At 48.8% G+C, this 26,893-nt stretch overlaps 1 protein-coding gene across 4 annotated transcripts in view; it reads right to left on the bottom strand.

Annotated features, from left to right (window-relative positions):
• USP16 (ubiquitin specific peptidase 16) overlaps positions 1-26,893 on the bottom strand; it is a 67,190-nt gene that overhangs the window by 5,647 nt on the left and 34,650 nt on the right. For all 4 annotated transcript variants that reach the window (XM_063956394.1, XM_063956393.1, XM_063956392.1 and 1 more), the window contains exons 12-16: positions 26,485-26,541; positions 19,683-19,841; positions 17,866-18,649; positions 9,989-10,083; positions 9,613-9,699 (exon numbers count right to left, since the gene is read on the bottom strand). In XM_063956394.1, coding sequence (XP_063812464.1) covers positions 9,613-9,699; positions 9,989-10,083; positions 17,866-18,649; positions 19,683-19,841; positions 26,485-26,541 — 1,182 coding nt within the window. The remainder of the gene's footprint in view (positions 1-9,612; positions 9,700-9,988; positions 10,084-17,865; positions 18,650-19,682; positions 19,842-26,484; positions 26,542-26,893) is intronic.

The raw sequence follows: 26,893 nt of genomic DNA, 5'->3' as shown, positions 1-26,893 counted from the left end.
TGTGACTTTAGAAAACTCAACACCACATTGAGATCCCAAGGTGCCACTGGAGGCACAAAAGGAGGCTGTATGTGCAGCACCCCTTTTACAAATGTCTGAACTTCAGGTACTGAAGCCAGTTCTTTCTGGAAGAAAATCGACAGGGCCGAAATTTGAACCTTAATGGACCCTAATTTTAGGCCCATAGACAGTCCTGTTTGCAGGAAATGAAGGAAACGACCCAGTTGAAATTCCTCTGTAGGGGCCTTCTTGGCCTCACACCACGCAACATATTTACGCCAAATGCGGTGATAATGTTTTGCGGTTACGTCCTTCCTGGCTTTGACCAGAGTAGGAATGACTTCTTCTGGAATGCCTTTTTCCCTCAGGATCCGGCGTTCAACCGCCATGCCGTCAAACGCAGCCGCGGTAAGTCTTGGAACAGACAAGGCCCCTGCAGTAGCAGGTCCTTTCTTAGAGGTAGAGGCCACGGTTCGTCCGTGAGCATCTCTTGAAGTTCCGGGTACCAAGTCCTTCTTGGCCAATCCGGAACCACGAGTATAGTTCTTACTCCTCTCCTTCTTATGATTCTCAGTACTTTTGGTATGAGAGGCAGAGGAGGGAACACATACACTGACTGGTACACCCACGGCGTTACCAGAGCGTCCACTGCTATTGCCTGAGGGTCCCTTGACCTGGCGCAATATCTGTCCAGTTTTTTGTTTAGACGTGACGCCATCATGTCCACCTTTGGTTTTTCCCAACGGTTTACAATCAGGTGGAAGACTTCTGGGTGAAGTCCCCACTCTCCCGGGTGAAGGTCGTGTCTGCTGAGGAAGTCTGCTTCCCAGTTGTCCACTCCCGGAATGAACACTGCTGACAGTGCTATCACACGATTTTTTGCCCAGCGAAGAATCCTTGCAGCTTCTGCCATTGCCCTCCTGCTTCTCGTGCCGCCCTGTCTGTTTACGTGGGCGACTGACGTGATGTTGTCCGATTGGATCAACACCGCCTGACCCTGAAGCAGAGGTTTTGCTTGACTTAGGGCATTGTAAATGGCCCTTAGTTCCAGAATGTTTATATGAGAGATGTTTCCATGCTTGACCACAAGCCCTGGAAATTCCTTCCCTGTGTGACTGCTCCCCAGCCTCTCAGGCTGGCATCCGTGGTTACCAGGATCCAATCCTGAATGCCAAATCTGCGGCCCTCTAGTAGATGAGCACTCTGCAGCCACCACAGGAGAGACACCCTTGTCCTTGGCGGCAGGGTTATCCGCTGATGCATCTGCAGATGCGATCCGGACCATTTGTCCAGTAGATCCCACTGAAACGTTCTTGCATGGAATCTTCCGAATGGAATCGCTTCGTAAGAAGCCACCATTTTTCCCAGGACCCTCGTGCACTGATGCACTGAGAACTGGCCTGGTTTTAGGAGGTTCCTGACTAGCTCGGATAACTCCCTGGCCTTCTCCTCCGGGAGAAACACCTTCTTCTGGACTGTGTCCAGAATCATTCCTAGGAACAGTAGACGTGTCGTTGGAATCAGCTGCGATTTTGGAATATTTAGAATCCACCCGTGCTGACGTAACACTACCTGAGATAGTGCTACTCCGACTTCTAACTGTTCCCTGGATCTTGCCCTTATCAGGAGATCGTCCAAGTAAGGGATAATTAAAATGCCTTTCCTTCGTAGAAGAATCATCATTTCGGCCATTACCTTGGTAAAGACCCGAGGTGCCGTGGACAATCCAAACGGCAGCGTCTGAAACTGATAATGACAGTTTTGTACTACAAACCTGAGGTACCCTTGGTGAGAAGGGTATATTGGGACGTGGAGATAAGCATCTTTGATGTCCAGAGACACCATATAGTCCCCTTCTTCCAGGTTCGCTATCACTGCTCTGAGTGACTCCATCTTGAATTTGAACCTTTTTATGTAAGTGTTCAAGGATTTCAGATTTAAAATTGGTCTCACCGAGCCGTCCGGCTTCGGTACCACAAACAGCGTGGAATAATACCCCTTTCCTTGTTGCAGGAGGGGTACCTTGATTATCACCTGCTGGGAATACAGCTTGTGAATGGCTTCCAAAACTGCCTCCCTGTCGGAGGGAGACTTTGGTAAAGCAGACTTCAGGAACCGACGAGGGGGAAACGCCTCGAATTCCAGTTTGTACCCCTGCGATACTACCTGTAGAATCCAGGGATCCACTTGCGAGTGAGCCCACTGCGCGTTGAAATTCTTGAGACGGGCCCCCACCATATCTGAGTCTGCTTGTAAAGCCCCAGCGTCATGCTGAAGACTTGGCAGAAGCAGGGGAGGGCTTCTGCTCCTGGGAAGCGGCTGCATGGTGCAGTCTTTTTCCTCTTCCTCTGCCCCGGGGCAGAAAGGAGTGGCCTTTTGCTCGCTTGTACTTATGGGAACGAAAGGACTGAGTTTGAAAAGACGGTGTCTTTTTCTGCTGATGTGAAGTGACCTGGGGTAAAAAGGTGGATTTTCCAGCCGTTGCCGTGGCCACCAGGTCCGATAGACCAGACCCAAATAACTCCTCCCCTTTATACGGCAATACTTCCATGTGCCGTTTGGAATCCGCATCCCCTGACCACTGTCGCGTCCATAACGCTCTTCTGGCAGAGATGGACATAGCACTTACTCTTGATGCCAGGGTGCAAATATCCCTCTGTGCATCACATATATATAGTAATGCATCCTTTAAATGTTCTATAGTTAACAAAATATTGTCCCTATCCAGGGTATCAATATTCTCAGTCAGGGAATCCGACCATGCGACTCCAGCACTGCACATCCAGGCTGAGGCGATTGCTGGTCGCAGTATAACACCAGTATGTGTGTATATACTTTTTAGGATATTTTCCAGCCTTCTATCAGCTGGTTCTTTGAGGGTGGCCGTATCAGGAGACGGTAACGCTACTTGTTTAGATAAACGTGTGAGCGCCTTATCTACCCTAGGGGGTGTTTCCCAACGCGCCCTAACCTCTGGCGGGAAGGGATATAATGCTAATAATTTTTTAGAAATTAGCTGTTTTTCATCGGGGGAAAACCACGCTTTATCACACACCTCATTTATTTCCTCTGACTCAGGAAAAACTATTGGTAGTTTTTTCACACCCCACATAATACCCTTCTTTGTGGTACTTGTAGTGTCAGAAAGGTTCAATGCCTCTTTCATTGCCGTGATCATGTAACGTGTGGCCCTACTGGACATTACGTTTGTCTCGTCACCGTCGACACTAGACTCAGTATCTGTGTCAGGGTCTGTGTCGACCCACTGAGGTAACGGGCGTTTTAGCGCCTCTGACGGTGTCTGAGACGCCTGGACAGGCACTAATTGATTTGCCGGCTGTCTCATGTCGTCAACAGTTTTTTGCAAATTGCTGACATTATCACTTAATTGTTTAAATACAATCATCCAGTCAGGTGTCGACTCCCTAGGGGGTGACATCACCAACACAGGCAACTGCTCCGCCTCCACATCATTTTCCTCCTCATACATGTCGACACACGCGTACCGACACACAGCACACACACCGGGAATGCTCTGATAGAGGACAGGACCCCACTTAGCCCTTTGGAGAGACAGAGGGAGAGTCTGCCAGCACACACCCAGCGCTATATATATATATATACAGGGATAACCTTATATAAGTGTTATTCCCTTATAGCTGCTGTTATTATCGTTATTTGCTGCCAAAAATGCCCCCCCTTCTCTTTTTTACCCTGATTCTGAAGCAGGACTGCAGGGGAGAGTCAGGGAGCCGTCCTTCCAGCGGAGCTGTGAGGGAAAATGGCGCTTGTGTGCTGAGGAGATAGGCTCCGCCCCTTCACGACGTCCTTATCTCCCGCTTTTTTGTGTAAAAATGGCAGGGGTTAAAATACATCCATATAGCCCAGGAGCTATATGTGATGTATTCTTTTTGCCACCTAAGGTATATACTGTTATATTGCGTCTCAGGGCGCTCCCCCCCAGCGCCCTGCACCCTCAGTGACCGGAGTGTGAAGTGTGCTGAGAGCAATGGCGCACAGCTGCGGTGCTGTGCGCTACCTTAGTCTGAAGACAGGATGTCTTCTGCCGCCGATTTCACCGGACCTCTTCGTCTCTTCTGGCTCTGTAAGGGGGACGGCGGCGCGGCTCCGGTGACCCATCCAGGCTGAACCTGTTATCGTCCCTCTGGAGCTAATGTCCAGTAGCCTAAGAAACCCGATCCACTCTGCACTCAGGTGAGTCCGTTTCTTCTCCCCTTAGTCCCACGATGCAGTGAGCCTGTTGCCAGCAGGACTCACTGAAAAAAAAACAAAAAAAACCTAAACTAAACTTTTATTCTAAGCAGCTCAGGAGAGCCACCTAGATTGCACCCTTCTCGGCCGGGCACAAAAATCTAACTGAGGCTTGGAGGAGGGTCATAGGGGGAGGAGCCAGTGCACACCACCTGATCCTTAAGCTTTTATTTTGTGCCCTGTCTCCTGCGGAGCCGCTATTCCCCATGGTCCTTACGGAGTCCCAGCATCCACTAGGACGTCAGAGAAACATAGATTTTCAGGGCCCGGACTACGTCCAGCAACTTGGAGGCCTCCAAGTCCCGAGTAGCCGCAGGCACCACAATAGGTTGGTTCAAATGAAACGCTGATACCACCTTAGGGAGGAATTGGGGACGCGTCCTCAATTCTGCTCTGTCCATATGGAAGATCATAGGGTCTTTTACAGGACAAAGCCGCCAATTCTGACACCCGCCTAGCCGAAGCCAAGGCCAAAAGCATGACCACTTTCCACGTGAGATATTTTAATTCCACGGTCTGAAGTGGCTCAAACCAATGTGATTTTAGGAAATCCAACACAACGTTGAGATCCCAAGGTGCCCCCGGGGGCACAAAAGGGGGCTGAATGTGCAGCACTCCCTTAACAAACGTCTGAACTTCAGGCAGTGAAGCCAGTTCTTTTTGAAAGAAAATAGACAGGGCCGAAATCTGGACTTTAATGGAACCCAATTTTAGGCCCATAGTCACTCCTGACTGTAGGAAGTGCAGAAAACGACCCAGCTGAAATTCTTCTGTGGGGGCCTTCATAGCCTCACACCAAGCAACATATTTTCGCCATATGCGGTGATAATGCTTTGCTGTCACATCTTTCCTAGCTTTTATCAGCGTAGGAATGACTTCAACCGGAATGCCCTTTTCCATCAGGATCCGGCGTTCAACCGCCATGCCGTCAAACGCAGACGCGGTAAGTCTTGGAACAGACAGGGCCCCTGCTGTAGCAGGTCCTGTCTGAGAGGCAGAGGCCAAGGGTCCTCTGAGATCATTTCTTGCAGTTCCGGGTACCAAGTCCTTCTTGGCCAAACCGGAACGATGAGTATAGTTTTTACTCTTCTCTTTCTTATTATCCTCAGTACCTTTGGTATGAGAGGAAGAGGAGGGAACACAAACCGACTGGTACACCCACGGTGTCACTAGAGCGTCCACAGCTATTGCCTGAGGGTCCCTTGACCTGGCGCAATATCTTTTTAGCTTTTTGTTTAGGCGGGACACCATCATGTCCACCTGTGGCCTTTCCCAACGGTTTACAATCAGTTGGAAGACTTCTGGATGAAGTCCCCACTCTCCCGGGTGGAGGTCGTGCCTGCTGAGGAAGTCTGCTTCCCAGTTGTCCACTCCCGGAATGAACACTGCTGACAGTGCTATCACGTGATTTTCCGCCCATCGGAGAATCCTTGTGGCTTCTGCCATCGCCATCCTGCTTCTTGTGCCGCCCTGTCGGTTTACATGGGCGACCGCCGTGATGTTGTCTGACTGAATCAGCACCGGCTGGTTTTGAAGCAGGGGTCTTGCCTGACTTAGGGCATTGTAAATGGCCCTTAGTTCCAGAATATTTATGTGTAGGGAAGCCTCCTGACTCGACCACTGTCCTTGGAAGTTTCTTCCCTGAGTGACTGCCCCCCAACCTCGGAGGCTTGCATCCGTGGTCACCAGGACCCAGTCCTGTATGCCGAATCTGCGGCCCTCTAGAAGATGAGCACTCTGCCGCCACTACAGCAGAAACACCCTGGACCTCGGGGACCGGGTGATCAGCCGATGCATCTGAAGATGCGATCCGGACCACTTGTCTAACAGATCCCACTGAAAGATCCTTGCATGGAACCTGCCGAATGGAATTGCCTCGTAAGAAGCTACCATCTTTCCCAGGACTCGCGTGCAGTGATGCACCGACACCTGTTTTGGTTTCAGGAGGTCTCTGACCAGAGATGACAACTCCTTGGCCTTCTCCTCCGGGAGAAACACCTTCTTCTGTTCTGTGTCCAGAATCATACTCAGGAACAGCAGACGCGTCGTAGGAACCAGCTGCGACTTTGGAATATTCAGAATCCAGCCGTGCTGTTGTAGCACTTCCTGAGATAGTGCTACTCCGACCAACAACTGCTCCCTGGACCTCGCCTTTATAAGGAGATCGTCCAAGTATGGGATAATTATAACTCCCTTCTTTCGAAGGAGTATCATCATTTCGGCCATTACTTTGGTAAATACCCTCGTGCCGTGGACAGACCAAACGGCAACGTCTGGAATTGGTAATGGCAGTCTTGTACCACAAAACGGAGGTACACCTGGTGAGGTGGGTAAATGGGGACATGCAGGTAAGCATCCTTGATGTTCAGTGATACCATGTAATCCCCTTCTTCCAGGCTTGCAATAACCGCCCTGAGCGATTCCATTTTGAACTTGAACCTCCTTATATAAGTGTTCAAGGATTTCAAATTTAGAATGGGTCTCACCGAACCGTCTGGTTTCGGTACCACAAACATTGTGGAATAGTAACCCCGTCCCTGTTGAAGGAGGGGAACTTTTATTATCACCTGCTGGAGGTACAGCTTGTGAATTGCCGCCAGCACTACCTCCCTGTCCGGGGGAGTGGCTGGCAAGGCTGATTTGAGGTAACGGCGAGGGGGAGACGTCTCGAATTCCAGCTTGTATCCCTGAGATACCACTTGTAGAACCCAGGGATCCACCTGTGAGCGAACCTACCGGTCGCTGAAGATCCGGAGACGGGCCCCCACCGCACCTGACTCCACCAGTGGAGCCCCAGCATCATGCGGTGGATTTAGTGGAAGCAGGGGAGGATTTTTGTTCTTGGGAACTGGCTGTATGGTGCAGCTTTTTCCCTGTACCCCTGCCTCTGGGCAGAAAGGACGCGCCTTTAACCCGCTTGCCTTTCTGGGGCCGAAAGGACTGTACCTGATAATACGGTGCTTTCTTAGGCTGTGAGGGAACCTGAGGTAAAAATGTCGACTTCCCAGCTGTTGCTGTGGAAACGAGGTCCGAGAGACCATCCCCAAACAATTCCTCACCCTTGTAAGGCAAAACCTCCATGTGCCTTTTAGAATCCGCATCACCTGTCCACTGCCGAGTCCATAATACTCTCCTGGCAGAGATGGACATTGCATTTATTCTAGATGCCAGCAGGCAAATATCCCTCTGTGCATCTCTCATAGATAAGACTACGTCTTTAATATGCTCTATGGTTAGCAATATAGTGTCCCTGTCAAGGGAATCAATGTTATCAGACAGGGAATCAGACCATGCTGCTGCAGCACTGCACATCCATGCTGAAGCAATAGCAGGTCTCAGTATAGTACCTAAGTGTGTATATACAGACTTCAGGATAGCCTCATGCTTTCTATCCGCAGGCTCCTTTAAGGCGGCCGTATCCTGAGACGGCAGCGCCACCTTTTTTGACAAGCGTGTGAGCGCTTTATCCACCCTCGGGGGATGTCTCCCAGCGTAACCTGTCCTCTGGCGGGAAAGGGTACGCCATCAGTAACTTTTTAGAAATCACTAGTTTTTTATCGGGGGAAGCCCACGCTTCTTCACACACTTAATTCAACTCATCTGATGGGGGAAAAACCACTGGTTGCTTTTTCTCCCCAAACATAATACCCTTTTTAGTGGTACCTGGGTTAATGTCAGAAATGTGCAACACATTTTTTATTGCCGTAATCATGCAACGGATGCCCCTTGTGGATTGTGTATATGTCTCATCCTCGTCGACACTGGAGTCAGACTCCGTGTCGACATCTGTGTCTGCCATCTGAGGTAGCGGGCGTTTTTGAGCCCCTGATGGCCTTTGAGACGCCTGGGCAGGCACTGGCTGAGAAGCCGGCTGTCCCACAGCTGTTATGTCATCGAACCTTTTATGTAAGGAGTTGACACTGTCGATTAATACCTTCCACATATCCATCCACTCTGGTGTCGACCCCGCAGGGGGTGACATCACATTTATCGGCACCTGCTCCGCCTCCACATAAGCCTCCCCCTCAAACATGTCGACACAGCCGTACCGACACACCGCACACACACAGGGAATGCTCTGACTGAGGACAGGACCCCACAAAGTCCTTTGGGGAGACAGAGAGAGAGTATGCCAGCACACACCACAGCGCTATATAAACAGGGATTTACACTATTACAGAAAGTGATTTTCCCTATAGCAGCTATACAATACAGTTTTTGCGCCTAAATTTAGTGCCCCCCCTCTTTTTTACCCTTTGAGCCTGGAAACTGCAGGGGAGAGCCTGGGGAGCTGTCTTCCAGATGAGCTGTGAAGAGGAAATGGCGCCAGTGTGCTGAGGGAGATAGCCCCGCCCCTTTTTCGGCAGGTTTCTCCCGCTCTTTTATTAATATTATGGCAGGGGATTTTTACACATATATAGTTTATTAGACTATATTATGTGTTGTTTTGCCAATTTAAGGTACTCTAATTGCAGCCCAGGGCGCCCCCCCCACCCCCAGCGCCCTGCACCCATCAGTGACCGGAGTATGTGGTGTGCATAGGGAGCAATGGCGCACAGCTGCAGTGCTGTGCGCTGCCTTAATGAAGACCGGAGTCTTCAGCCGCCGATTTCCAGGATGTTCTTCTTGCTTCTGGCTCTGCAAGGGGGACGGCGGCGCGGCTCCGGGACCGGACGACCGAGGCTGGGCCTGTGTTCGATCCCTCTGGAGCTAATGGTGTCCAGTAGCCTAGAAGCCCAAGCTAGCTGCAAGCAGGTAGGTTCGCTTCTCTCCCCTAAGTCCCTCGTAGCAGTGAGTCTGTTGCCAGCAGATCTCACTGAAAATAAAAAACCTAATAAATACTTTCTTTACTAGAGGCTCAGGAGAGCCCCTAGTGTGCAAACAGCTCGAGCCGGGTACAGATTCTAACTGAGGTCTGGAGGAGGGGCATAGAGGAAGGAGCCAGTGCACACCAGTAGTCCTAATTCTTTCTTAGAGTGCTCAGTCTCCTGCGGAGCCCGTCTATTCCCCATGGTCCTTACGGAGTTCCCAGCATCCACTAGGACGTCAGAGAAATAAAGGCAGTATTTACTCTGCACAGAAACAAAATAACCCACCCAAATCTAACTCTCTCTGCACGTTATATCTGACCCCCCCCTGCAGTGCACATAGTTTTGCCCAACTGCTAACAAAAATCCTGCTGCGATCGACTTGGAATTACCCCGTGTTGTATTAGAAAATGTTACAACTGCACAATTTACACTGTTACATTGACGTTTACTCCTTTCATTTCCATTCACCTGGTGTGGTCACATTAGCTCTCAGGTGGTGGAGCACACACACACACTGGCTGCAACCTACCTTACATTTGACAGTACAGAATGGGGCCAGATCAATCACCTCTGGAAACTTTATATGCTTATTGATCTTGTGGAGATTAAAACCGTTCTAAATTAAAATAAAGAAAATTAAAAAAAAGGATATTAGCACCAAGATAATACAGGTAATAGATAAAATGTTGGATAAGGAACTTTAGAAAAGTAAACAGTCTGGACACAAAGATAAAGCTGGATAGCTCCATGTTATGCGGGCTTGTGGAGGAAGAGGTGACTATAGTAAAAGGGAGAGTGCTGCACCTCTAATGCTCAATTCTTGTGTCCTCCTAAGGAATAAGTGAGCAAGCCACCAACACTTCCACTATTAATAACAGCTTCACCAGAACTGGTGGCGGATTTACCTGCTGAAACCTCTTTAAATGAAGAGTCAGGATAGGAGGCGGCGCAGACACCAACATCTGTTTCTTGGCATTCGTGTAAACAAACTTATTATCGCCTTAAAAAAAACACACAAAAAAAATGGTAGTAAATTAAGTAGTAAAAACAAATTACACATTGAAATTACACTAGTGGGTAGAATGTTCTTTGCAAAATGATGGTGTAAATATCTACATCTGCTTACTACTAGTTGCCTGGGCCGAAAGATTTCCATATACAGGGAGCACACCGGAGGCAGATTTTTACCTACTGTTCAGTCCAGGGGAAGGAACTATTCACACTGACTAAAGACCTGTCTCACCTCCCCCAAGCCTCAAAGACTGGTGCCCGTTGTCCTAATCACCCAATCCCAGAATGAGAGCAGCTGACATCTGTTGAGGCTGTTTCTTCTCAGCCACCAGCAGAGCTACAGAATTGTCCTCATACATCTAGCCTCAATAAGCTATGCAACATGAGTGCACCTCGCCAAGCATTTAGCAGAGAAACTTTTTCTTTAACTTTGCATCTTATTTGCATTGCAGACACAGCAAACCACCACTTAGGGGTGTATTCAATAACTGTCGGAAGCTGCCGCCTTGTCGGAAAGACGGCAGCTTCCGAAAGAAATAGGTTGGAAGGGGTTCCGACCTATTCAATAGGGGCCGATTTTTACCGACAAGTCGGGAATTTCCGACTTGTTGGAAAACACGTGGATCGGCGGAATAGACGCCAATCCACGTGCTTCTGTCGGAAAATAAGATTTTACTTACCGATAAATCTATTTCTCGTAGTCCGTAGTGGATGCTGGGAACTCCGTAAGGACCATGGGGAATAGCAGCTCCGCAGGAGACTGGGCACATCTAAAGAAAGCTTTAGGACTAGCTGGTGTGCACTGGCTCCTCCCCCTATGACCCTCCTCCAAGCCTCAGTTAGGATACTGTGCCCGGACGAGCGTACATAATAAGGAAGGATATTGAATCCCGGGTAAGACTCATACCAGCCACACCAATCACACCGTACAACTTGTGATCTGAACCCAGTTAACAGTATGATAACAATGAAGGAGCCTCTGAAAAGATGGCTCACAACAACAATAACCCGATTTAGTTAACAATAACTATGTACAAGTATTGCAGACAATCCGCACTTGGGATGGGCGCCCAGCATCCACTACGGACTACGAGAAATAGATTTATCGGTAAGTAAAATCTTATTTTCTCTGACGTCCTAGTGGATGCTGGGAACTCCGTAAGGACCATGGGGATTATACCAAAGCTCCCAAACGGGCGGGAGAGTGCGGATGACTCTGCAGCACCGAATGAGAGAACTCCAGGTCCTCCTCAGCCAGGGTATCAAATTTGTAGAATTTAGCAAAAGTGTTTGCCCCTGACCAAATAGCTGCTCGGCAAAGTTGTAAAGCCGAGACCCCTCGGGCAGCCGCCCAAGATGAGCCCACTTTCCTTGTGGAATGGGCTTTTACAGATTTTGGCTGTGGCAGGCCTGCCACAGAATGTGCAAGCTGAATTGTACTACAAATCCAACGAGCAATAGTCTGCTTAGAAGCAGGAGCACCCAGCTTGTTGGCTGCATACAGGATAAACAGCGAGTCAGATTTTCTGACTCCAGCCGTCCTGGAAACATATATTTTCAGGGCCCTGACAACGTCAAGTAACTTGGAGTCCTCCAAGTCCCTAGTAGCCGCAGGCACCACAACAGGTTGGTTCATGTGAAAAGCAGAAACCACCTTAGGGAGAAATTGAGGACGAGTCCTCACTTCTGCCCTGTCAGAATGAAAAATTAAGTAAGGGCTTTTATATGATAAAAGCCGCCAATTCTGACACACGCCTGGTTGAAGCCAGGGCTAACAGCATCGTCACCTTCCATGTGAGATGATATTTTAAGTCCACAGTGGTGAGTGGTTCAACCAATGTGACTTAAGGAACCTCAAAACAACATTGAGATCCCAAGGTGCCACTGGAGGCACAAAAGGAGGTTGTATATGCAGTACCCCTTTTACAAATGTCTGAACTTCAGGTACTGAAGCCAGTTCTTTCTGGAAGAAAATCGACAGGGCCGAAATTTGAACCTTAATGGACCCTAATTTTAGGCCCATAGACAGTCCTGTCTGCAGGAAATGGAGGAAACGACCTAGTTGAAATTCCTCTGTAGGGGCCTTCTTGGCCTCACATCACGCAACATATTTTCGCCAAATGCGGTGATAATGTTTTGCGCTTACATCCTTCCTGGCTTTGACCAGGGTAGGGATGACTTCATCTGGAATGCCTTTTTCCTTCAGGATCCGGCGTTCAACCGCCATGCCGTCAAACGCAGCCGCGGTAAGTCTTGGAACAGACAAGGCCCCTGCTGGAGCAGGTCCTTTCTTAGAGGTAGAGGCCACGGGTCTTCCGTGAGCATCTCTTGAAGTTCCGGGTACCAAGTCCTTCTTGGCCAATCCGGAACCACGAGTATCGTTCTTACTCCTCTCCTTCTTATGATTCTCAGTACTTTTGGTATGAGAGGCAGAGGAGGGAACACATACACTGACTGGTACACCCACGGTGTCACCAGAGCGTCCACCGCTATTGCCTGAGGGTCCCTTGACCTTGCGCAATATCTGTCCAGTTTCTTGTTAAGACGGGACACCATCATGTCCACCTTTGGTTTTTCCCAACGGTTTACAATCAGTTGGAAGACTTCTGGGTGAAGTCCCCACTCCCCCGGGTGGAGGTCGTGTCTGCTGAGGAAGTCTGCTTCCCAGTTGTCCACTCCCGGAATGAACACTGCTGACAGTGCTATCACATGATTTTCCGCCCAGCAGAGAATCCTTGCAGCTTCTGCCATTGCCCTCCTGCTTCTTGTGCCGCCCTGTCTGTTTACGTGGGCGACAGCCGTGATGTTGTCCGACTGGATCAATACCGGTTGACCCTGAAGCAGAGGTTTTGCTTGACTTAGGGCATTGTAAATGGCCCTTAGTTCCAGGATATTTTTGTCTCCAGGCTTGACCATAAGCCCTGGATATTTCTTCCCTGTGTGACTGCTCCCCAGCCTCGCAGGCTGGCATCCGTGGTCACCAGGACCCAGTCCTGAATGCCGAATCTGCGGCCCTCTAGAAGATGAGCACTCTGCAACCACCACAGGAGGGACACCCTTGTCCTTGGTGACAGGGTTATCCGCTGATGCATCTGAAGATGCGACCCGGACCATTTGTCCAGTAGGTTCCACTGGAAAGTTCTTGTGTGGAATCTGCCGAATGGGATTGCTTCGTAGGAAGCCACCATTTTTACCCAGAACCCTTGTGCATTGATGCACTGAAACTTGGTTCGGTTTTAGGAGGTTCCTGACTAGCTCGGATAACTCCCTGGCTTTCTCCTCCGGGAGAAACACCTTCTTTCTGGACTGTGTCCAGAATCATCCCTAGGAACAGAAGACAAGTCGTCGGAACCAGCTGCGATTTTGGAATATTGAGAATCCACTCGTGCTGCCGCAAAACTACCTGAGATAGTGCTACACCGACCTCCAACTGTTCTCTGGATCTTACCCTTATCAGGGAATCGTCCAAGTAAAGGATAACTAAAATTCCCTTCCTTCGAAGGAATATCATCATTTCGGTAATTACTTCAGTAAAGACCCGGGGTGCCGTGGACCATCCCTACGGCAGCGTCTGAACTGATAGTGACAGTTCTGTACCATAACCTGAGATACCTTTGGTGAGAAGGGTAAATTTTGACATGAAGGTAAGCATCCTTGATGTCCCGAGACATCATGTAGTCCCCTTCTTCCAGGTTTGCAATCACTGCTCTGAGTGACTCAATTTTGAATTTGAACCTCTGTATGTAAGTGTTCAAAGATTTTAGATTTTAAAATCGGTCTCACCGAGCCGTCTGGCTTCGGTACCACAATAGTGTGGAATAATACCCCGTTCCCTGTTGCAGGAGGGGTACCTTAATTATCACCTGCTGGGAATACAGCTTGTGAATGGCTTCCAAAACTGCCTCCCTGACAGCGGGAGACGTCGGTAAAACAGACTTTTTGGAAACGGCGAGGGGAATACGTCTCGAATTCCAATTTGTACCCCTGAAATATTACCTGAAGGATCCAGGGGTCTACTTGCGCGTGAGCCCACTGCGCACTGAAATTCACTGAGAACGGGCCCCCCACCGTGCCTGAACTTGTAAAGCCCTAGCGTCATACTGAGGGCTTGGCAGCGGCGGAAAAGGGTTTCTGTTCCTGGGAACTGGCTGATCTCTGCAGCCATTTTCCTCTCCCTCTGTCACGAGCAGAAAAGAGGAACCCTTTTGTCCGCTTGCCAACCAGGACTGCGCCTGATAATACGGCGTCTTATTTTGAGAGGCGACCTAGGGTACATCCCCTTTTTTAAGGCAATTCCAAATGCCGTTTGGAATCCCTGACCACTTTACTGGTAGATACAAAGCACTTATACTTGATGCCAGTCGGCAAATATTCCGCTGTGCATCATGCATATATAGAAAAGCATCTTTTAATTGCTCTATAGGCAATAATATACTGTCCTTATCTAGGATATCAATATTTCCAGTCAGGGAATCCGACCACGCCACCCAGCACTGCACATCCAGGCTGAGGCGATTGCTGGTCGCAGTATAACACCAGTATGTGTGTAAATACATTTTAGGATACCCTCCTGCTTTTTATCAGCAGGATCCTTAAGGGCGGCCATCTCAAGAGAGGGTAGAGCCCTTGTTCTTACAATCGTGTGAGCGCCTTATCCCCTGTAGGGGGTGTTTCCCAACGCACCCTAACCACTGGTGGGAAAAGGTATACTGCCAATAACTTTTTAGAATTATCAATTGTTATCGGAGGAAAACCCACGCATCATCACACACCTCATTTTATTTTTCAGATTCAGGAAAACTATAGGAAGTTTTTTCCTCACCAAACATAATACCCCTTTTTTGGTGGTATTCATATTATCAGAAAAGTGTAAACATTTTCCATTGCCTCAATCATGCAATGTGTGGCCCTATTGGAAATCACGGTTGTCTCTTCACGTCGACACAGGAGCCAGTATCCGTGTCGGCGTCTGTATCTGAGGTAACGGGCGCTTTAGAGCCCCTGTATGAGACATCTGGACATGCACAAGCTGAGTAGCCGGCTGTCTCAGGTCAACCACTGTCTTTTATACAAAGCTGACACTGTCACGCAATTTCAACAGTACATCCACTCAGGTGTCGACCCCCTAGGGGGTGACAACACTATTACAGACACTCTACTCCGTCTCCACATCATTTTTCTCCTCATACATGTCGACACAAAAGTACCGACACACAGCACACACACAGGGAATGCTCTGATAGAGGACAGGACCCACTAGCCCTTTGGGGAGACAGAGGGAGAGTTTGCCAGCACACACCAGAGCGCTATATATATATATATACAGGGATAACCTTATATAAGTGTTTTTCCCTTTATAGCTGCTGTATTGTTTATACTGCGCCTAATTTGTGCCCCCCTCTCTTTTTTAACCCCTTTCTGTAGTGTAGTGACTGCAGGGGAGAGCAAGGGAGCTTCCCTCCAACTGAGCTGTGAGGGAAAATGGCGCCAGTGTGCTGAGGAGATAGGCTCCGCCCCTTTCTCGGCGTCCTTATCCGTTTTTCTATATGTTTTGGCAGGGGTTAAATGCATCCATATAGCCCAGGAGTTATATGTGATGCATTTATTTTAGCCATATAAGGTTTTATCGATTTATTGCGTCTCAGGGCGCTGCCCCCCCAGCGCCCTGCACCCTCAGTGACCGGAGTGTGAAGTGTTCTGAGAGCAATGGCGCACAGCTGCGGTGCTGTGCGCTACCTTATCTGAAGACAGGATCGTCTTCTGCCGCCGATTTCACCGGACCTCTTCGCTCTTCTGGCTCTGTAAGGGGGCCGGCGGCGCGGCTCCGGGACCCATCCAGGCTGAACCTGTGATCGTCCCTCTGGAGCTAATGTCCAGTAGCCTAAGAAACCCGATCCACTCTGCACGCAGGTGAGTCCGTTTCTTCTCCCCTTAGTCCCACGATGCAGTGAGCCTGTTGCCAGCAGGTCTCACTGAAAATAATAAACCTAAACTAAAACTTTCACAAAGAGCTCAGGAGAGCCCCTAGTGTGCACCCTTCTCGTCGGGCACAGAAATCTAACTGAGGCTTGGAGGAGGGTCATAGGGGAGGAGCCAGTGCACACCAGCTAGTCCTAAAGCTTTCTTTAGATGTGCCCAGTCTCCTGCGGAGCCGCTATTCCCCATGGTCCTTACGGAGTTCCCAGCATCCACTAGGACGTCAGAGAAATGGGGCCAAATCAGACAGGTTTTGGCCCCCTTTCCGACAAACTCAATACGACTTGAAAACAAGTCAGACTGAGGTGAGGAGAGGAGTGGTGCTGCGGGCGGCTGGGGAACTGAGATCGACGGCCAGCGGGGGGAGGTGCTGCAGGGAGAGATCTCTCCCTGCAGGGCCTCCCCCCGCCGCCGCAGACATGTTCCCCCGCTGCCAGCCCCTCCTGCCGACCTCCGATCTCTGTTCCCCCCGCAGCAACTCTCTTCCTGCAGCGCCTCCCCCGCCGCTCCACACATGTCCCCCGCAGCAAGCCCCTCCCGCTCACGGCCGCGATCTCTGCTCCCCTGGCCGCTGCTGTCAGCGCATCCGCAGCCGCTGACAGCAGCGGCCTGACAGGACCCTGTGTACGGCCAAAACAGACAGTCGGATATGGCCGTCCATTGAATAGGGGTTGTCGGATCAATTCCGACAACTGCATGTTGGAATGGATCCGACTCTTATTGAATATACCTCTTAATCTGTACCAGAGACAACAGGCCAGGATTTAAACTACACAAGGATTAGTTTTAGATATGTAGAAAGTTGCAGACAGAACAGCTGCATTGTAGCACTTTGTATATAGATTCAGGACCATCTCATGAAGCGGCTTTGTTGCGTCACATTTCAAGCAGAAAAGAAACTTAGCGCATGGGACCTGGTGTGTTGATAAGGCCCGTTTGGTGCGACTGCAAAAATAGTTTATGAGGACACATCTGTACCCTTGAAAACCGTTAAAAGCTGGATGGTAAAGTGAGACTCTCTCTCTTCTGATCCATCTTGAATAGTAGCTCGATTCGGAACGCCCCAGAATGGAAGTTTCACTGCCTCGAAGGTAGAAACCTTCTTTCGCAGTAACTTAACGCAAAAGTAAACACATTCTTGTTTGCAAATGAACACAGAGGACTGGGCAAGGTAAGAACACATCAGAAGGAAGCGACAACATTTTTAAGCCTGTGGTATCCAGTTGTTCATGTATGGGCTGGTAAGTGACACTGTTTTCTAACCTCATCACTAACAAAAGTTTTTTGTACTCATTGGTAAATTCACACACCAAGACATGGCCAGTGCAGTGTTCCACACACACACACACACACACACACACACACACACACACACACACACACACACACACACACACACACACACACACACACACACCTTTAGCCTTCAGGTACAGTACAATGCAACTTTGTGATGCAGAAGATCTTTGATTAATTCAATGACTGTTGGAGGGAGACCGCCCAGAATAGGTCATTGCTGGATTCTCTTTTCAAAACTCCTACTTTACAAATCTGACTATGGCGGGAGATATGTCAAACCTTCAAGAGAGGAAGTGGAGAAGTTGACCGTACCAACCTATAATCTTCTAATTAATATTATAGACTGTGCTAGATAAATGATAGCTGGAAGCAGATTGCTTGATATGGGCAAATTCTCCACTTTACGTCTCTGGAAGATTTGATACGTCTCCCCTTTATATTATGAAGATGGGGAGTTGTAGCATATGGCTCTGTGTAGGTTCTAGGTTTATCTTACCTTTAGTGTTATTTTTTATTGCTGTGGCCTGTTTCTGTGTGCAGGTATTACACAGCAGCTGGTTATTGCCCACCAGGTTCTCCGTGCGAGTGAAATGATAGAGGCAACTCAGGACAGACCACTCGTCTAACTGCATCTCCGTTCTGTCCGAGAGGGTGCAAAAGGCCGTTTTAGGGTCTTCGTTCACCACCTCGTAGATTTGCACGCGAGGAGGTTCATCAATTATTTCAATCTCAATGTCATTGGGTTCAAGGTCAGAGCTCAGATTGAGCCTGTTGATGTTGTCTGTTAGTCGGCTGACCTCAGTGTCGTCTTCCGCCTGAAGACTCTCTACATCTAAAGTCCCCTCTTTACCATCGCTGTTATCCATGTCCACTAGACTACTATCAGAGTTTTCTAGAACCTCAATCACTTCAGAGTTATTTTCTAGATTTTCCGAACTGCCTTCATTGTTATCTACATTTCCTGTACCCAATCCGTGACCATCGTCCAGATTTCCTACAGCTTCACGACTAAGGTCTTCTGCATCTACGTCCGCATTGCTTTGTAGATTGTTTAGACACAATTCCATGTCATTCTCCTGTTGCTCTAGACCTTCCTCAGTCTTTTCCACATCTGTTTTATCAGTTGTGCTTAAACAAAGTCCATCAGTTTCCTCTTGCTGCTCAGCGTTGTTACCCACTGTGTTATTGTCGGAGACGGACTCTTCATCCGCAGGATGGCTCACGTTGTGATCGCTGAGCGTCATCGTCTTATCCTGTATTTTCTGCTGTCGCCGTTGATGCTGTGTAATTGTAGGAAAACAATACAATAATGAAAATGGAACAAGTCAACCTGGTTCCGGTATGAATGGTCGACCATGTTATGGTCGACAGTCATTAGGTCGACCACTATTGGTCGACATTGACATGGTCGACATGGACACATGGTCGACACATGAAAGGTCGACATGAGTTTTTTTACTTTTTTGGGTGTCGTTTTTTGCGTAAAGTGACTGGGAACCCCAATTAGTGCACCGCGTCCCCTCGCATGGCTCACTTCGCTCGCCATGCTTCAGGCATGGTGCCTTCGCTCCGCTACCGCTTCGCTTGGCACAGATTACCGTTCCAATCGTAGTCCACGTGGATCGTAAAGTATGGAAAAGTTCCCCAAAAGAAAAAAAAGTTAAAAAAACTCATGTCGACCTTTTCACGTGTCGACCATTTTCATGTGTCCATGTCGACCATGTCAATGTCGACCAATAGTGGTCGACCTAATGACTGTCGACCATAACATGGTCGACCATGTGAACGGATACCAGTCAACCTTGGGCTTGGTCGGGGTCGCAAAGCGGTATCCGGTCTTTAGGTCGACACTCAATAGGTCGACATGGTCATTAGGTCAACGTGGTCACTAGATTGACACATGAAAAGGTCGACATGAGTTTATCATATTTTTTACTTAATTTTTTAAAATTTTTCGTACTTAACGATCCACGTGGACTAGGATTGTGAACAGTAACCCGTGCCAAGTGCAGCGGTAGTGGAGCGAGACACCTTGCCCGAAACATGGTGAGCAAAGTGAGCCATGCGAGGGGGCACAGTGCACTAATTGGGGTTTCCCGTCACTTTATGAAGAAAGCTACACAAAAAAATAAATAAAAATAAATCATGTTGACCTTTTTCCATGTCGACCTAATGACCGGGGCGATCTATTACAGGTGTCGACTTAATCACTGTCGACCAACAGTGGTCAACCTAATGACTGTCGACCCAATGATCCACACCTGGGCAAAACATATGATGAAACCAGTTTAATCCTTGGCTTTAATTACGAACCTTGGCTTGTTTCTTTGCTTGCTTTTTTGCCTTCTTCTGAAGGTGTTTACTTCCTCCGGGAGGGACGTCACTCCTCTCCTTTACGTAACTATCATCGTCGTCATCTGCAGCCTTTACATAGACTGGTTTTGATGCTTTTGTGCTGTTTTTCTTTGCAGGCTGAAATATAGATTACAAATATCAGGAGACCAACTTCTACGTCTGAACAAAAAAACACACTCTCACCCTCACTAGAGACACGGGCTATGTTATGTTCATTTGTGATAAATGCTTCATGGGTTTTCCAACGGAACCTTTAGTTATATCCAACTGCACTATTAGCAACACTTTAAAAATAACAGTTCCCCCTTTTTCTTACCAGCCCCATTACTGGGATGCTCCTTCCAGTCTGCTGTATGGACACTAGATACAATCCTAAACTCACAAAGCACTGCATAACGTGAGTTACACAATCCTCCACAGCTTCAGCTCTAGACATCTTACATCTGTGGGAATCAGGGCAAACGTTCTACAAGTACTTTGGGCAGGATATTTTAACATACATCTCCCAGCCCTAGGATGGAGGCACCAGTGTGGAGAGAGGAAGCCAAGCTCCATGCAATCTGGGTCTGTTTATATCATAGCTACTTCTTTTAAACAGATATAAGTGAGCAACAAAGACTACTCTACCTGAGGACCTTGGTCTACTCCTGCAATATGTCTATATCGGATGAAGTCCTGTGAGCTAACCCTCTAATCTGTCCTTGGGCAGATTGCTCTGCCTGTTATCCTGCAGTACTAATACTAAGTAAGCAGCCAGGAGGAACCAGCCAGAGTAACCCGCAAAGTGATGCTGCAGCAGCTACATGCAACACTCAGTAGTAACTGGTTGCAGGTGCTAGAGCCTGTTAGCGGCAGCAACTGCTCTCCGACAGCTGTTGCACAGTTGCTAACTCTAGTCGTCGAGTGGTCAATAATAGCAGGTTACCAACGTTAAAAGAAAACACAATTTCTCTGACGTCCTAGTGGATGCTGGGAACTCCGAAAGGACCATGGGGAATAGCGGCTCCGCAGGAGACTGGGCACAAAAGTAAAAGCTTTAGGACTAGCTGGTGTGCACTGGCTCCTCCCCCTATGACCCTCCTCCAAGCCTCAGTTAGATTTTTGTGCCCGAACGAGAAGGGTGCAATCTAGGTGGCTCTCCTGAGCTGCTTAGAGTAAAAGTTTAAATTAGGTTTTTTATTTTCAGTGAGTCCTGCTGGCAACAGGCTCACTGCATCGAGGGACTAAGGGGAGAAGAAGCGAACTCACCTGCGTGCAGAGTGGATTGGGCTTCTTAGGCTACTGGACATTAGCTCCAGAGGGACGATCACAGGCCCAGCCATGGATGGGTCCCAGAGCCGCGCCGCCGTCCCCCTTACAGAGCCAGAAGAGCAGAAGAGGTCCGGAAAATCGGCGGCAGAAGACGTCCTGTCTTCAATAAGGTAGCGCACAGCACCGCAGCTGTGCGCCATTGCTCTCAGCACACTTCACACTCCGGTCACTGACGGTGCAGGGCAATGGGGGGCGCCCTGAGACGCAATAAAAATACCTTAGATGGCAAAAAATACATCACATATAGCTCCTGGGCTACATGGATGCATTTAACCCCTGCCAGAATACATAGAAAAACGGGAGATAAGGCCGCCGATAAGGGGGCGGAGCCTATCTCCTCAGCACACTGGCGCCATTTTCCCTCACAGCTCCGTTGGAGGGAAGCTCCCTGGCTCTCCCCTGCAGTCACTACACTACAGAAAGGGTTAAAAAAGAGAGGGGGGGGGCACTAATTACGCGCAGTATTAAAGATACAGCAGCTATAAGGGGAAAAACACTTATATAAGGTTATCCCTGTATATATATAGCGCTCTGGTGTGTGCTGGCAAACTCTCCCTCTGTCTCCCCAAAGGGCTAGTGGGGTCCTGTCCTCTATCAGAGCATTCCCTGTGTGTGTGCTGTATGTCGGTACATTTGTGTCGACATGTATGAGGAGAAAAATGATGTGGAGACGGAGCAGATTGCCTGTAATAGTGATGTCACCCCCTAGGGGGTCGACACCTGAGTGGATGAACTGTTGGAAGGAATTACGTGACAGTGTCAGCTCTGTATAAAAGACAGTGGTTGACATGAGACAGCCGGCTACTCAGCTTGTGCCTGTCCAGACGTCTCATAGGCCGTCAGGGGCTCTAAAGCGCCCGTTACCTCAGATGGCAGATATAGACGCCGACACGGATACTGACTCCATTGTCGACGGTGAAGAGACAAATGTGACTTCCAGTAGGGCCACACGTTACATGATTGAGGCAATGAAAAATGTTTTACACATTTCTGATAATACGAGTACCACCAAAAAGGGGTATTATGTTCGGTGAGGAAAAACTACCTGTAGTTTTCCTGAATCTGAGAAATTAAATGAGGTGTGTGATGATGCATGGGTTTCCCCCGATAACAACTGATAATTTCTAAAATGTTATTGGCATTATATCCTTTCCCGCCAGAGGTTAGGGTGCGTTGGGAAACACCCCCTAGGGTGGATAAAGCGCTCACACGCTTGTAAGGGCTCTACCCTCTCCTGAGATGGCCGCCCTTAAGGATCCTGCTGATAGAAAGCAGGAGGGTATCCTAAAATGTATTTACACACATACTGGTGTTATACTGCGACCAGCAATCGCCTCAGCCTGGATGTGCAGTGCTGGGTTGGCGTGGTCGGATTCCCTGACTGAAAATATTGATACCCTAGATAGGGACAGTATATTTTTGATTATAGAGCATTTAAAAGATGCATTTCTATATATGCGTGATGCACAGCGGAATATTTGCCGACTGGCATCAAGTCTAAGTGCGTTGTCCATTTCTACCAGTAGAGGGTTATGGACACGACAGTGGTCAGGTGATGCGGATTTCAAACGGCATTTGGAAGTATTGCCTTATTAAGGGGAGGAGTTATTTGGGGTCGGTCTTTCAGACCTGGTGGCCACGGCACCAGCTGGGAAATCCACGTTTGTACCCCAGGTCGCCTCTCAACATGAGAAGACGCCGTATTATCAGGCGCAGTCTTTTCGTGGACAAGCGGGCAAAAGGTTCCTCATTTCTGCCCCGTGACAGAGGGAGAGGAAAAAGGCTGCAGAAATCAGCCAGTTCCCAGGAACAGAAACCCTCTCCCGCCTCTGCCAAGCCCTCAGTATGACGCACGGTGGGGGGCCCGTCTCAATGAATTTCAGCGCGCAGTGGGCTCACTCGCATGTAGACCCCTGGATCCTTCAGGTGATATCTCAGGGGTACAAATTGGAATTCGAGACGTCTCCCCCTCGCCGTTTCCTAAAGTCGGCTTTACCGATGTCTCCTTCTGACAGGGAGACAGTTTTGGAAGCCATTCACAAGCTGTATTCCCAGCAGGTGATAATCAAGGTACCCCTCCTACAACAGGGAACGGGGTATTATTCCACACTTTTGTGGTACCGAAGCCGGACGGCTCGGTGAGACCGATTCTAAATCTAAAATCTTTGAACACTTACATACAGAGGTTCAAATTCAAGATTGAGTCACTCAGAGCAGTGATTGCGAACCTGGAAGAAGGGGACTACATGATGTCTCGGGACATCAAGGATGCTTACCTTCATGTCCAAATTTACCCTTCTCACCAAGGGTACCTCAGGTTTATGGTACAGAACTGTCACTATCAGTTCAGACGCTGCCGTATGGATGGTCCACGGCACCCCGGGTCTTTACCAAGGTAATGGCCGAAATGATGATATTCCTTCGAAGGAAGGGAATTTTAGTTATCCCTTACTTGGACGATTCCCTGATAAGGGTAAGATCCAGGGAACAGTTGGAGGTCGGTGTAGCACTATCTCAGGTAGTGTTGCGGCAGCACGATTGGATTCTCAATATTCCAAAATCGCAGCTGGTTCCGACGACTCGTCTTCTGTTCCTAGGGATGATCCTGGACACAGTCCAGAAAAAGGTGTTTCTCCCGGAGGAGAAAGCCAGGGAGTTATCCGAGCTAGTCAGGAACCTCCTAAAACCGAGCCAAGTCTCAGTGCATCAATGCACAAGGGTTCTGGGTAAAATGGTGGCTTCCTACGAAGCAATCCCATTCGGCAGATTCCACGCAAGAACTTTCCAGTGGAACCTGCTGGACAAATGGTCCGGGTCGCATCTTCAGATGCATCAGCGGATAACCCTGTCACCAAGAACAAGGGTGTCCCTCCTGTGGTGGTTGCAGAGTGCTCATCTTCTAGAGGGCCGCAGATTCGGCATTCAGGACTGGGTCCTGGTGACCACGGATGCCAGCCTGCGAGGCTGGGGAGCAGTCACACAGGGAAGGAATTTCCAGGGCTTATGGTCAAGCCTGGAGACATCACTTCACATAAATATCCTGAAGCTAAGGGCCATTTACAATGCTCTAAGCTTAGCAAGACCTCTGCTTCAAGGTCAGCCGGTGTTGATCCAGTCGGACAACATCACAGCAGTCACCCACGTAAACAGACAGGGTGGCACAAGAAGCAGGAGGGCAATGGCAGAAGCTGCAAGGATTCTTCGCTGGGCGGAAAATCATGTGATAGCACTGTCAGCAATTCCGAGAGTGGACAACTGGGAAGCAGACTTCCTCAGCAGACACGACCTCCACCCGGGAGAGTGGGGACTTCACCCAGAAGTCTTCCACATGATTATAAACCGTTGGGAAAAACTCGACAGGTATTGCGCCAGGTCAAGGGACCCTCAGGCAATAGCTGTAGACGCTCTGGTAACACCGTGGGTGTACCAGTCAGTGTATGTGTTCCCTCATCTGCCTCTCATACCCAAGGTACTGAGATTGATAAGATGGAGAGGAGTAAGCACTATATTCGTGGCTCCGGATTGGCCAAGAAGGACTTGGTAACCGGAACTTCAAAAGATGCTCACGAAGGATCCGTGGCCTCTACCTCTAAGAAGGGACCTGCTTCAGCAAGGACCCTGTCTGTTCCAAGACTTACCGCGACTGCGTTTGACGGCATGGCGGTTGAACGCCGGATCCTGAAGGAAAAAAGGCATTCCGGATGAGGTCATCCCTATCCTGATCAAAGCCAGGAAGGATGTAACCGCAAAACATTATCACCGCATTTGGCGAAAATATGTTGCGTGGTGCGAGGCCAGTAAGGCCCGACGGAGGAAATTCAACTGGGTCGATTCCTACATTTCCTGCAAACAGGAGTGTCTATGGGCCTGAAATTGGGGTCCATTAAGGTTCAAATTTCGGCCCTGTCAATTTTCTTCCAAAAAGAACTAGCTTCAGTCCCTGAAGTTCAGACGTTGTAAAAGGGGTACTGCATATACAGCCTCCTTTTGTGCCTCCAGTGGCACCTTGGGATCTCAATGTAGTTTTTGGGTTCCAAAAAGTCACATTGGTTTGAACCACTTAAATCTGTGGAGTTAAAATATCTCACATGGAAAGTGGTCATGCTGTTGGCCCTGGCCTGGGCCAGGCGCGTGTCAGAATTGGCGGCTTTATCCTGTAAAAGCCCTTATCTGATTTTCCATTCGGACAGGGCGGAATTGAGGACTCGTCCTCAGTTTCTCCCTAAGGTGGTTTCAGCGTTTCACCTGAACCAACCTATTGTGGTGCCTGCGGCTACTAGGGACTTGGAGGACTCCAAGTTGCTAGACGTTGTCAGGGCCCTGAAAATATATGTTTCCAGGACGGCTGGAGTCAGAAAATCTGACTCGCTGTTTATCCTGTATGCACCCAACAAGCTGGGTGCTCCTGCTTCTAAGCAGACTATTGCTCGTTGGATTTGTAGTACAATTCAGCTTGCACATTCTGTGGCAGGCCTGCCACAGCCAAAAATCTGTAAATGCCCACTCCACAAGGAAGATGGGCTCATCTTGGGCGGCTGCCCGAGGGGTCTCGGCTTTACAACTTTGCCGAGCAGCTACTTGGTCAGGAGCAAATACGTTTGTAAAATTCTACAAAATTGATACCCTGGCTGAGGAGGACCTGGAGTTCTCTCAATTGGTGCTGCAGAGTCATCCGCACTCTCCCGCCCGTTTGGGAGCTTTGGTATAATCCCCATGGTCCTTTCGGAGTTCCCAGCATCCACTAGGACGTCAGAGAAAATAAGAATTTACTTACCGATAATTCTATTTCTCATAGTCCGTAGTGGATGCTGGGCGCCCATCCCAAGTGCGGATTGTCTGCAATACTTGTACATAGTTACAAAAATCGGGTTATTATTGTTGTGAGCCATCTTTTCAGAGGCTCCTCTGTTATCATGCTGTTAACTGGGTTCAGATCACAGGTTGTACGGTGTGATTGGTGTGGCTGGTATGAGTCTTACCCGGGATTCAAAATCCTTCCTTATTGTGTACGCTCGTCCGGGCACAGTATCCTAACTGAGGCTTGGAGGAGGGTCATAGGGGGAGGAGCCAGTGCACACCAGCTAGTCCTAAAGCTTTTACTTTTGTGCCCAGTCTCCTGCGGAGCCGCTATTCCCCATGGTCCTTTCGGAGTTCCCAGCATCCACTACGGACTATGAGAAATAGAATTATCGGTAAGTAAATTCTTATTTTCTCTATCAGGGTCCACAGTGATCCACAGGATCTACCTTGGGATATGATGAAGCGACAGCGGATTGGGCACCAAACAGTTAAGCTGCTCAGATTCCCAGGATGCACTGGGCTAGCCCCCTATATCCCCGCCTCCTGGCTCAGGCAGTAATATTTTAAAGCACTGATTTAATCTGGTCTATGTTCTTTGTATTCCTGCTTTTAAAAACAGCTTGCAAAGTTTTCTCATCAGCGTTCTTACCGAATCATCCAGGACAGGAAGGGAAAGATCAAGAAAAGGCTCACGGACTAATGATACCTTTAGGAAAGAAAATCAAATTATTATTATTATTTTTTTAAAGTGTAACTTTTTTAATGGATGGTTTAATGCACTGTTTGCATTTTGACTATTTAAGTATTGTGTTTTGGTGTAGAAACTACAAAGGGTATGTCACTTCAACACAGCAAAGGCCTTCTGTGGCCCGAAGCAGGGCCAGAATGGCCTGGGGCTACAAATGACCAAATGTGAGAAGGAGGTGTGGCCAGTGCTTTGTGGGTGTGACCAGTGACGTGTGGGTGTGGCCAGTGTTGTGTGGGTGTGGCCAGTGTTGTGTGGGCGTGTACACCATCAACAAATAACCATACAAATAAATAAGGTTATTTCAATGGAA

The sequence above is a fragment of the Pseudophryne corroboree genome, chromosome 2 (genome assembly GCF_028390025.1).
Source record: "Pseudophryne corroboree isolate aPseCor3 chromosome 2, aPseCor3.hap2, whole genome shotgun sequence".
In the NCBI taxonomy this organism is placed as follows: domain Eukaryota; kingdom Metazoa; phylum Chordata; class Amphibia; order Anura; family Myobatrachidae; genus Pseudophryne; species Pseudophryne corroboree.
This window is presented reverse-complemented; position numbering and strand designations above follow the sequence as displayed.